Source organism: Mercurialis annua, linkage group LG5 (genome assembly GCF_937616625.2).
Source record: "Mercurialis annua linkage group LG5, ddMerAnnu1.2, whole genome shotgun sequence".
NCBI classification, from domain to species: Eukaryota; Viridiplantae; Streptophyta; class Magnoliopsida; order Malpighiales; family Euphorbiaceae; genus Mercurialis; species Mercurialis annua.
The window spans coordinates 14,801,034-14,812,710 of record NC_065574.1 but is presented as its reverse complement, the minus strand read 5'-3'; the positions used below and the strand labels follow the sequence as shown (position 1 = coordinate 14,812,710).

Here is an 11,677-nt window from a genome sequence, read left to right as displayed (position 1 = left end):
GTGTTGACTCTAGTTAGTTGTTTATGAATATAGGGGTTTAACCTAAAAACGGTTCATCCGGAGACAAGATTCTATGCTATCTCAAATTGTTCTTGATGGATGATAAAATCTGCGCTAGTGTATATGATTTAATTAGAATGAGTTCTAACACTAGAAAGTTGTTTCTAGTGGAAGTCATATTTATTAAAAATTAGAATTGAGAGATGAGGTAATGACCGAAACAAACAATGTTTGACTATCCATGACATTAGTCGAGATCGAAATTTGAGATGAATGGAATTTTAAGTGTACGCTAATCATGAATATTGGTTTATAAAGAATGCATCGAAACATTTATCTCTATTTGAGAGTCGTGATATGTTGCTACGTCACTCACAATTTATGAAAATTAGTAATTAATGTTAATTATTAAATATAAACACAAGCATTTTTTTATGTCTCTCGTTGTATATAGATGTGAACCTAGTTAGTCACGCATAATAGGGTGTGCAACCAATTGTTTTACGAAAGATCAAATTTGTAATAAATAAAAAACATGTCTCAAATTTGATTTAAGATAAAAAAAGAGAGAGTACATATTAGCTAATTTGTAAATATTATAATTTAAAAAAAACCTAATTATATTTTATCTAAGTCTATGCGATTAATGGCTAAAATGAGTAATTAGTGGAATTAACTCATGTTTTTAGCACTAAGCATACTTAATGGAATTATCCAAATTGGATTTTCACTAATTACATGATGAACATGTACTTAGACAAAATATATGTCTAAGCACACAATTTCTTTTTATAATTACACATGTATTTGATATATGTCCTAAGAGTGTTGGATTTATCCATTAACTCTTGACTATAAATAGAGTTTGTATTTGCTCTTTCTAACCACAACATCACAATTAGAAGAGTTGTAAGTTGTAGAGGGAGAATATATACTTGAAAGGATTTCAATTAATCATCAATCAAAAAAAAGGTTGGCGAAATTTTTCATACGTCCGAGTAAAGAAGTAACTGTGTCGAGAGTTTGAGTCTAGGGTTGCTCTGCAAGAGAAACTCTTGCGGATGGATGAGATTTCCTCAAATTCATTTTAAATTTGAGAGGGTCATATTCACGATATACATCGTTCATTGTAAAATAAACAGTATAGATCAAAAATGTACAATTTTAATCAAAATAATCTACATCGTTTATTATACACTGAACGGTGTAGATCGTGAACTAACCCTCTCAAGTTCATTTGAACTTGAGAGAATCCGTATTATTCCTATGCGAAGACAGTTTCCTTTTAGGTAGGGTAGTTAAAATAAAAACTATGTGGTCGAGAATATGTTTAAATTAAGGGTCAGATACAATATTTCAATTTGCAGTTAAATTATATTTTTTAAGATATATTTAATAAAATAGTTAAAATTATGCATTAAAAATATATTTAATCAAATATTAACTATGACATATTTGGCATCACAAGGAATTATAAAAAAAGAACTTTTCTATCTAATCTGTTTAGATAATCATATGCAGTTTAATAATTTTCTAAAATATTGTAAATTAATTAAAAAATTAATTTTCATTAAAACTATAAAAAAAATTATTTTATTAGACATTGGAATATTTAATCTCAAACACAATTCAGCCTACCGAACCAATCAACTAAAATAGAAAAAAATGGTTGCATAACATAAGTATTTTTAATTCATATGAATTTATAAGTAGAAAAAGAATAACTACATTTTGTAGTAAGCTTAAAGAAACAAATGCAGTTTGTAGGCAGATTCTGTTAAATGAACAAAGTTCAATTTTAGTATCTTCTCTTTATGTCACATCTCTCTAAAGACTTAGAGAGCCCTTTGTTTGAAAACTATAACCACTCTTTTACTTTGGGTGGCTTAGACACCAAGCATGCATGCCACGTGTTTATTGTATATTTTAATAACGTCTCATAATATAATGGATTAGTTTATGAATAATTTTTTTTTCAAAAATTATTGACAAATATTCACCGACTTAACTAGGGTAGCCGTGACCTATTTAGAAAGTAAAATATAATGTCAATCTTCACAGACTGTGTGAATAGAAAAATATTATATAATCCACTTTTTTAACGCATCTTTTATAATTATTCTTTTGTGGTAATATTTTATGAGAAAATAACAAAAAACCCATAAAAAGAGCTTCTATTTTCACACAATACTTTTTTTCTTATACAGTTTACTTCCTTACCTATTTTATTACAACCTTACAATTTTTCTCTAATACTTTTCACCAGCACCATCTTTCTAGATACCCACACCTATAGTTAATTCTTTCTTCATCGTCATCTTTCCAAACCCACACCCATATAGTAAATCATGCTTAGCAGTGAAAAGAAAGAATTAAATTCTCATAATTTCTCCTAAATTTTTACTGCACCAACACTGTACAGATTCAAAAAAAAAAATAGTTAACATTTTAAGAAAAATCGGCTTTTATTAACTCGGATTATTTCATCTAATGATGAAGACCGTAAGAAAAAGATCAGGAATCATCTACTGATGATTTTATGGGAAGAAGACACTGGCGATGTGTCTGGCCGTTGTTACCGATGAAGGGATGAATCCGGTTGTTGCCGTTGAAAAAGTGGTTGCCGGTGAAGACTAAGACACGCAAGTTTAGCTAAGTTAGTACTGCAATTTAATGGATTCTAGTGGAACCCATTAACAAAATTTGAAAATTAATAAAATTTTAGAGACAAAATAGTGTACGGAAACAAAAATATAGAACAAACTTCATATTTTCAGCTCTATTTTCTCTGAGTTTCAAGAAAAACTCCTTTGTGTTCGATTTTTAGCAAGAAAAAAATTAAACAGTGAAGGTCTGATCTCTTAGGCAACTATGCTAAACAAATTGTAGTTTCGATACATATTTGGATACATATACGATACATCTCCGATACATAATTGATACATCTCTGATATATAATTTAGATCGTTCAGACATTTTTTTTATCGATTTAATTAAATCTACCGAGTAATTCAATCGGTTTGTTATTATATTTTAAAAAATGTATACATCTCTGATACATATTTTATTGAATTCTAATCGACTATATTTAATTGTAATTCGAATATATTTTTAATACATCTCTGATACACAATTTATACATGATAGATACATATTTGATACATTGATCGAATGAACTGACTAATTTGATTAGTTCGTTTTTATATTGAGAAAAACTTATAAACATATATGTAATAATACTAATTAAAATGAATTTTTCTAGTGCTTATTGATTTCTAATCGACTATATTTAATTGCAATTTGAATATATTATTAATACATCTCTAATACACAATTTATACATGATAGATACATATTTGATACATTAATTGAATTAACTGACTAATTCGATTGATTCGTTTTTATATATAAGAAAGCTTATAGTTAGTATTATTATATTTATTGTTTTTTATATATATTTGATCGGTTTGTTTTCATGATTTGACTGGAAGCCCAAGGTGGAAGAAAGGAAAAAAAGAGTATAAGTACAAAATATTCGATAAATATTTGATACATCTCCGATATATATTTAATGCATCTCGGATGCATACGTGATACATTTCGATATATAATAATACGTGATATTTATAAAAAAAATATTAAACATGGTACATAATTCGATTGGTTCGTTTTTATATTTTAAAAAGCTTATAAACATATATGTAATAATACTAATTAAAATGAAATAATTATTTCATTTTAATTAGTATTATTATATTTATTGTTTTGTTTATATTCGATCGGTTTGATTTTATGGTTTGACCGGAAGCCCAAGGTGGAAGAAAGGGAAAAAATGAGTAGAAATACAAAATATTCGATAAATATTTGGTACATATCGGATACATATGTGATACATATGTGATACATAATTTATACATATTTAAAAAGACTATTGTCAAATTACGTTGAAAATTGAAAAATTATCAAACATATAATTTAATATATCGCTGATACATATATGATACATATTTAATACATCGTTGATACATTTATGATTTGTCAAGTTCTATTTTCAAGGACTGCCATCGTTGGAGTATTATTTATAGCGTGGATACATATCTGATATATTCAAATAAATCGTAAAAAATATATATAAAAACATGATAGACACATTTTTTTAAATGTATTTAATAGATACATCGCTGATACATAATTTATACACGATAGATATATTTTTAAATGTATTTAATAGATACATGATAGATACATTTTTACTAAATTAATACATTTTTATTAAATTTACACACTATATATTTTTTACATATATTTGTTTGATACATCATTGATACATAATTATTTATTGTAGTTAATTAAACTAACTTTCTAATTTTTGTAAATATTACTTTGAATAATTTTGTGGATTTTTTTATATTTATAAATATACAGGAATAATAAAATACGATATATAATCAAAATATATTTTTAAAAGATAAATAAAAAACTGTCAATTTTATTTATTTGAAGAATGTATCATTGATATCTCGGAGATGTATCGAAGATGTATCAGAGATGTATCGGAGATGTATCAGAGATGTATCGGATGATATTACAAAACTGTGTCTATAATTTGTTGATGCTTCCGTGCTATTGGCTGACGCTCTGACGCTCTAACGCGCTCTGACGCGCTCTGACCCGCCAATCACATGTGCTAGCTGTTTTTATTCCTTTTTATTAAGATAATGTCATGTTTGCCATGTGTCACCTTTTTAATGGAATGATGTTTGTTGTAAACTTTTGTGTTTTTGTGGTAGGAATGATAAATAATAGAATTAGGTGACAATGTATGAAATGTTGAGCCATTTTTGTGGTATTTTTGTGATATTCTCATATTTTATTCGTCCAATTTTTCTTTAAAAGTGTACATTTAAAAAACCAACCTTTAATTTTTCTATTTTTTTATTGCCACGTCATGTAAGTTAAAAAAATAAATTAAAAAGAGAGTTATATAACATTATTCATGTGAATAATATATACTATTTCCGTTTTATATTAGTTATCACTTTAGAAAAATTCTTTTGGTTCAAAATACTTGCGATTCTATGATATCAAAAAAAATTACAGTTATTATTTTTATACATATCCCTTATTAATTCACAAAAAAATACAAAAATATAATGAGAAGTTCATAATTATAAACATCAATAATTTTTAAGAAAAGGGTATTTTAGTAAAAATATTTATAGATTTAGACATATTTAATATTTTTTTAATTTATGTAAAAATGGCTACATGGACAAATATTTCAAAAATGGAGAAAGTAATTATTTAAGTATTTATCCGAAAAGTTAATAGCTTATTTTAGTGAAAACTGTTGTTATGGGATTGAGAAAAAGAAAGAGACTCTTAAGCCAAGACAAAAATATTAGCAAAATATAGGTGTGTCTGTCTTGACTGTGATAAAACATTCTTTTAACAAAGTTTTTACAATCATGGAAAGTGAAGGAATATAATCAATTACAAATTTATGTTGTCACTTTAACTTGTAGGGCACCTTGATTATTCAAATTTCACAGAAACTTAAACTCTTAATCAAAATCCTTATTCACTTTGCAAGAAATTGTTCAATTCTTTTTATTCTTCTCTGCATTTACTATTAAGATATATAAAAATTAACCGTAACTATTTTTACTGCTTATAACATATTAATGTAATTATAAAACAAATAAAAGTACAGCTCGTAATCGCTAATGAAATATTAATTAATCTATCTATCCACAATTTTAATATGTTTGCTATACATATATCTATTTATAATCTATAATGAATGTAAAAGATTTTTCGCGTTTGTCAGCTATAATCAAATTTTTAAAAATCGGCAGAACTAGCCCGTTTTAACATATTCGTTATTTTTGTATTTTTAAATCGAGCCGATTTTTTGCCAATTAATTTACCACGTCACTATTAATTCAGCAAATTGCTGACGTGGCATCTGACCAAACCACATTGATAATCAAATCAAAATTAAATTCAAAATTTAAATATTTCTTAATTAAAAAATTAAAATTAATTAAATTTTTTAATTTATTTAATTAAATTTAATTTAAACTAATTTAAATCAAATAAATTTATTTTATGAATATATTAAAACTAATTTAAAATTCTATTTAATTAAATTAAATTTCGATTAATCTCCAAACTTCATTTTTATTCAAAGATACAATTCATCACGAAATTCTAGTCCCGCTGCCGCCCTCTCGCACTCAGGACAGTCACCAAGAATGGAGAAGACGAACAGTGGCCGCCTTCTTCTCCAATAGGCTAGGAGTTACATCCTTCCGTGTTTATCACACATGTGCATCCCGTCTGGTCGGCCGGCCTGGTTTGGATTGGATGGTTCGGTTGACACTATTATTTTTAAATACGTAAATAATTTTTTATTACATAACATTTTTTACTTTTCAGATAAAACATAACTCTTAAACTGCTCCATACGTTTTTTACTACAATTTATTATCAAAATGTTTTCAATTTATTTTTCATATTTAATTCTTTTCCAACAACTTTTTTTGAGCCTATAAATACTGGTCCCTCTTTTCATTTCAAAACACACGGAAAAAACAATACAGAGCAATAGAAGTGTTTATAGAGCTGTTTTCACAGTGCAGTGAGAACAATATTTTTCCGGTTGTTTTATTCTAAGGACGCCGTGGTTGTTAGTCAGCTTTACACCACCGAGCTGTACCGCAAAATGTTTAAAAGAGAGCAACCTAGTCCACGATTTAGCCTCATCGTGCTCAGTTCTTTTACAACAATTGTATCAACAAATACCGATACTGGCATATTCTTTAAGTAGGGTTTTAGAATCAATCCTTATCGTATGATAGATTAATCTGAACCATCAATTTATGATGGATTGCACTAAAATGCGTAGAATGCATGTATAGACTATGATTGCATAGAAATTTGGATTGGACGATAATGAAGGCACACATACATTCATGATTTCGAAAAATTTGAAATCTTTCTAAAAATATGAAGTTGATGTTCAAAGACATTCAAGAGCAGCCAATAGAAGAAACAACTCAAAGTAGCAGCACGGCAGTCAAGTAAAGAATACAAACAAAGTAAATCAAGGCCTTTTTCTTCACTAAATTCAACATTTCAAGGGTGTTTTATGAAATTTAACCATTAATGGACCATTCACTGCAGCTTTGGATGCCAGACTCCTATGACTTTACACGCAAAACAACGGTTCATTTTTGGGCCTTTTCTCCTTTTTTTCCCTTATGATGGTTGCTTTTTAAATGCACCTTAGTAACTAATTTTTCACTCAAAAACAATTTAAATTCAAGAGCTTATTTAGAATAACTAAACCTCATAACTTTTGTTTTCAAGACGAGAGACTAAGTGACCGGTGACCGAAAAAGAAATAAAATTAATAAGAGAATGAAAAAAATGATGTTTTAAGTGCAAGGAATAATAGACTATTCTTCTAACCGCATATTCGAAAGCTTATTTAAATGAAAAATACTTCATCCCCTTCGCTCGTAAGTTCTTCATTTAATTTGTGTTTACTTTTTTGTTTTCCATAAAACAAATTCATCAAAAAACGAATATACAACCTTTCTTAAATAAATTTAGTTGATTTCCATATATGTATGCATTAGATTTGATATAGTGATAGTAAAGAGAGAAACAAAAGGAAAAAAATTGGGTGATAAGAACATTATGGTTAAGGACAACCACAGCAATAATCAAGAGAAGTAGATAAATATTAAGTGTACGTAGCATAGTACTAATGATTACATTCAACATCAAAAAAAGAAAAAGTAAAAGAAAAAGAAACCCTAAGACAGCATTTACCATATGCATATCCTTAAGAGTTAAATCATTGGTAGGATAAAATCTGTTTGGGAAACACAATAATAATAAGAATAAACTGTAGTGATCTCATTACAAAATTGCTATAATTACCGTATACATATATTTCTATCCCTCTGCCCTAAAATAAAATAAAAACAAGAACACAAACCAAAAATATGCATGATTAGGGAACTGAAATGGTTCATTTTATTTATGTTTTTACCTATTCGAAATGGGATTCGGACCACTGGGAACTTCATGTGCACTTGCATTCAACATTTTTTCTTGCCATGGCAATGGAGATCTGTGACCTCTTCTAAACCTTACTTCATGAGGAATATTACGTTTGTCCTTTGAAATTAACTTCGCATCGCCTTCTCCGAATCTTGTTGTGCTGTTGTGCAACAAAGCTTGTACATCTCGGGCAGCCATGGATGAGTGCACAGTGAATAAAAGAAGGAAGAAGATGGTGAAAGAAGTGGTATAGAGAGAGATTAGATGACAGCTTCTAGTAGTATTACTACTAGCCATGCAAAACTTAGTGGATTATTAAAGAATGAAGCATCAGAAGTAAAAGCTTACTTAACATGTAAATGATTAATATATAAATGTGTAGGCGCCAATTACAATTACTGAATTGAGATTTCTTTTTTTAAAGGGATAGGTTGTGAAAATATATGATATTAAGAATATAAGAATTCAAAAGAGAGGGAGAGATAAAGAGAGTAAATAAAAGGAAAGAAAGAAAAGAAAGAAAAACAAATATGGGGTGGAGTGCTTTAGCAATATGTGAGGACTTATTCTTTCAAGGTTTTATGTCCTGAAAATATTTGATTTAATATATAGTTTTACCTCTTAACTTGTACTATTTTTTAAAAATGATTTAATGCAGACACGACATATCTAGTTGAATCAATCTTTTTCGCTACACCTATCTAACCTCTAAATTTAACGTTTCACCTACCAAACCTCTGAATTTGCTAAATAATTCAATTTGATCACTGAACTTGATAAATACATAAACATTGAACCCCTCTGCGTCCACCTAGCACTTGAAACATTCTAGAAGGATTTATATACAGAGGAGTTTAATTATGTATTTATCAAGTTTAGAAGTCAAATTGGATTATTTAACAAGTTTGGAGGTTTGGTGAAACGTTAATTTTAGGAGTTAAATGAATAAATGGATAAAATTTTATTTTGCATGTAATGTGAGTTTTAACTGATATTTTAAAAATCACTCTATTTAGTCTCATTTCTTATCTTATATTTGAATCCTTAATAATTAGGGAAATAAATTTTGAAGGGTCCCATATTTTTATAGTCATTATTGTTAAAGATAATCCGACATTGCTTAAAAGAATAAATATAAATGAGTTTATAAGTGTAAAGGTTCAACCACCTATTAACTAGTTCTAATTATTAGGTTATGATTGAACCTAAACACTCTCATAAGCATGTGGGGTTGTCACATTTTCACCTATATAAAATCAATTACTCCCACCAATATTTCTAATATAAATAAATAAGAGATAGTTTAATCCACATGAAGTTTCTTCCGGGATACTATTCCCTTATGAATTTCTAAAAAAAATACTCGTTCGGTCTCATAAAGATAGGCTTAACCAACTTTGCACAAAAATTAAGAAATAAAAATTAAATTAGTTATATATTTGTCAATTTCTTATTATACCTTGATTTAATAATCTAGATATTTTAAATTTTATTAACTATCTATTTTGGAAACAACAATTGTTATTGGAATTGTGATATAATTTTGAAAAACTAAATTTATTATTAATTTTTGTATTGAATAAAGTAATAATTAATGATAATTAAGAGAACATATAGTAAAAGTGGTTAAAATTAATGAGGGATAATAGTGGTAATTCAAGTTGACAATTCAAATTAAAATAGCAACTTTGTCTATATTATGGAATACTCAAAATAGAAATTTCACCTATGCTTGTGGGAAGGAAGGAGTATATCTTTTCCCACATTTAACTCCCTTTCATTAGGGGGTTTTAGTTAGCTGAAAAATAAAATTAAAGGAGAAAATGGTCGAATTTAAAACTCATGAAAAAATAGTATTTCGGACTAAATTGTATGGTCGTAATAGTAATTAATCCAGTAAATATATAAATATTGGGCTTTTAATGATAGGGGTTATACTTTTTATTTTAAAAATTTATTGGACTCTATAGTAAGGATTAATACCAACGAAAATAATATGTAATCTAGGGTTAGTTACATAAGTGTCCAAAAAAGAGTTTGACTTTTCATGCGGTACAATCAGTATAAAAAAATAACACGCGGCATAAATTTTCAGTAAAAAATTACATTTAATACCTACTATGACGTCAGCAGCATCAGGAGTTAAATCGAGTGACGCGCGGGTCAGCTAACCTATCCGTTTTCTTAAATCAAATTATTTCTTTAATTTTTTTATTTATTTAATATTTAAATTTAACCTCACATTTAAAAAAAAATGGTTTATCTAATTTTTTTCATCTTACTTATTTATTTTCTTGTTTAATATTTAGATTCCAAAATACTAATATTTTAATAAATTTTAAAATACTAATATTTATTTATTTATTTAATTTTAATTTTAATCTTAATCTTAAAATTTAAAAATATTATAATTTAAAAATATAAAAATATATAATAAATATAAAAAATATTTTTTTCGTCTCATAAAAATAGAAAAAGTAGGCATTTTTTATCATATAATTTTTTTTTTAAAATCCATATTTATTAAATATAGAATTTTTGATAAGTTTTAGAGATGTATAAAAATATTAATAATAAAACTTAAAAAAAGACAAACACTAAGGAAAAAGTTTCGAACAACGAATACGTATCAATTATGTACTGTATATGCATTAGAGATATATCAATTATATACTGTATATGTATTCGAGATATATCAATTATGTACTGTATATGTATTAGAGATGTATCAAATATGTATCGGACAAGCATCAAATATATTTTTCAAATACTTTTTGTATGTATCAAATATACATCATTTGATTCAATTAAATTGATAAAAATAAAAAAATGATAATCTAAAAATTCAATTAATTCAATTAATTAAACTTCAATTTACTACATCTAAAAAAATGTATATAGAAAATATATATGTAAAGCATGTATTAAAATTTTCGATAAATTTTTGAGACGTGTAAAAATATTAATAATAGAACTTAAAAAAAGACATAAAAAGTAAGGAAAAGGTTTCAAACAACGAATATGTATTTAATATTTATTGGAGATGTATCAAATATGTATCAGATATTCATCAAATATATTTGTCAAATACCATTTGTATGTATCATATATGCATCAGTTGATTCAATTAAATTTTTGACAAGTCGCCGATATGTATAAAAATATTAGTAATAGAACTTAAAAAAAGACATAAAAAAGAAAAAGATTTTGAAAAACGAATATGTATCAAATATGTATTGGAAATATTTTAAATGTCTTTTGTATGTATCAAATTGATTAAACTTTAATTTACTACATATAATTCACTTCTTGATCCAAAATGTTTTAAAAAATTAATATTAGTATTTTTTAAAGATATATAAAACAAATTATTTTCGATAAGTTTCTGAGATGTATAAAATCTAAAATTTAAAAAAAGACATAAAAAGTAAGAAAATAAATAAATAATGTTTTTGAATTTAAAAAAATATATATTAGTAATAGAATTTTAGAACAAGTTATTTTTTAGTATAATTTGAATAAATAGATAAATAAATACATAAATAGTTATATTTAAGAGGAAATATATAAATAATATTTTTAATAAAATAAATAAATATTT

At 26.3% G+C, this 11,677-nt stretch overlaps 1 protein-coding gene across 1 annotated transcript; it reads right to left on the bottom strand.

Annotated features, from left to right (window-relative positions):
- Positions 1-7,888: 7,888 nt before the first annotated feature.
- Positions 7,889-8,585, bottom strand: LOC126682785 (CLAVATA3/ESR (CLE)-related protein TDIF-like). Its single transcript, XM_050378545.2, has one exon. It carries the CDS (start codon positions 8,371-8,373, stop codon positions 8,062-8,064), a length of 312 nt encoding a protein of 103 aa, XP_050234502.1. The 5' UTR covers positions 8,374-8,585; the 3' UTR covers positions 7,889-8,061.
- Between the last annotated feature and the right edge of the window lie 3,092 nt (positions 8,586-11,677).

What these genes read in the sequence shown, in the direction of transcription:
- LOC126682785 (XM_050378545.2), bottom strand. Translation starts at nt 8,373, where the DNA reads ATGGCTAGTAGTAATACTACTAGAAGCTGTCATCTAATCTCTCTCTAT.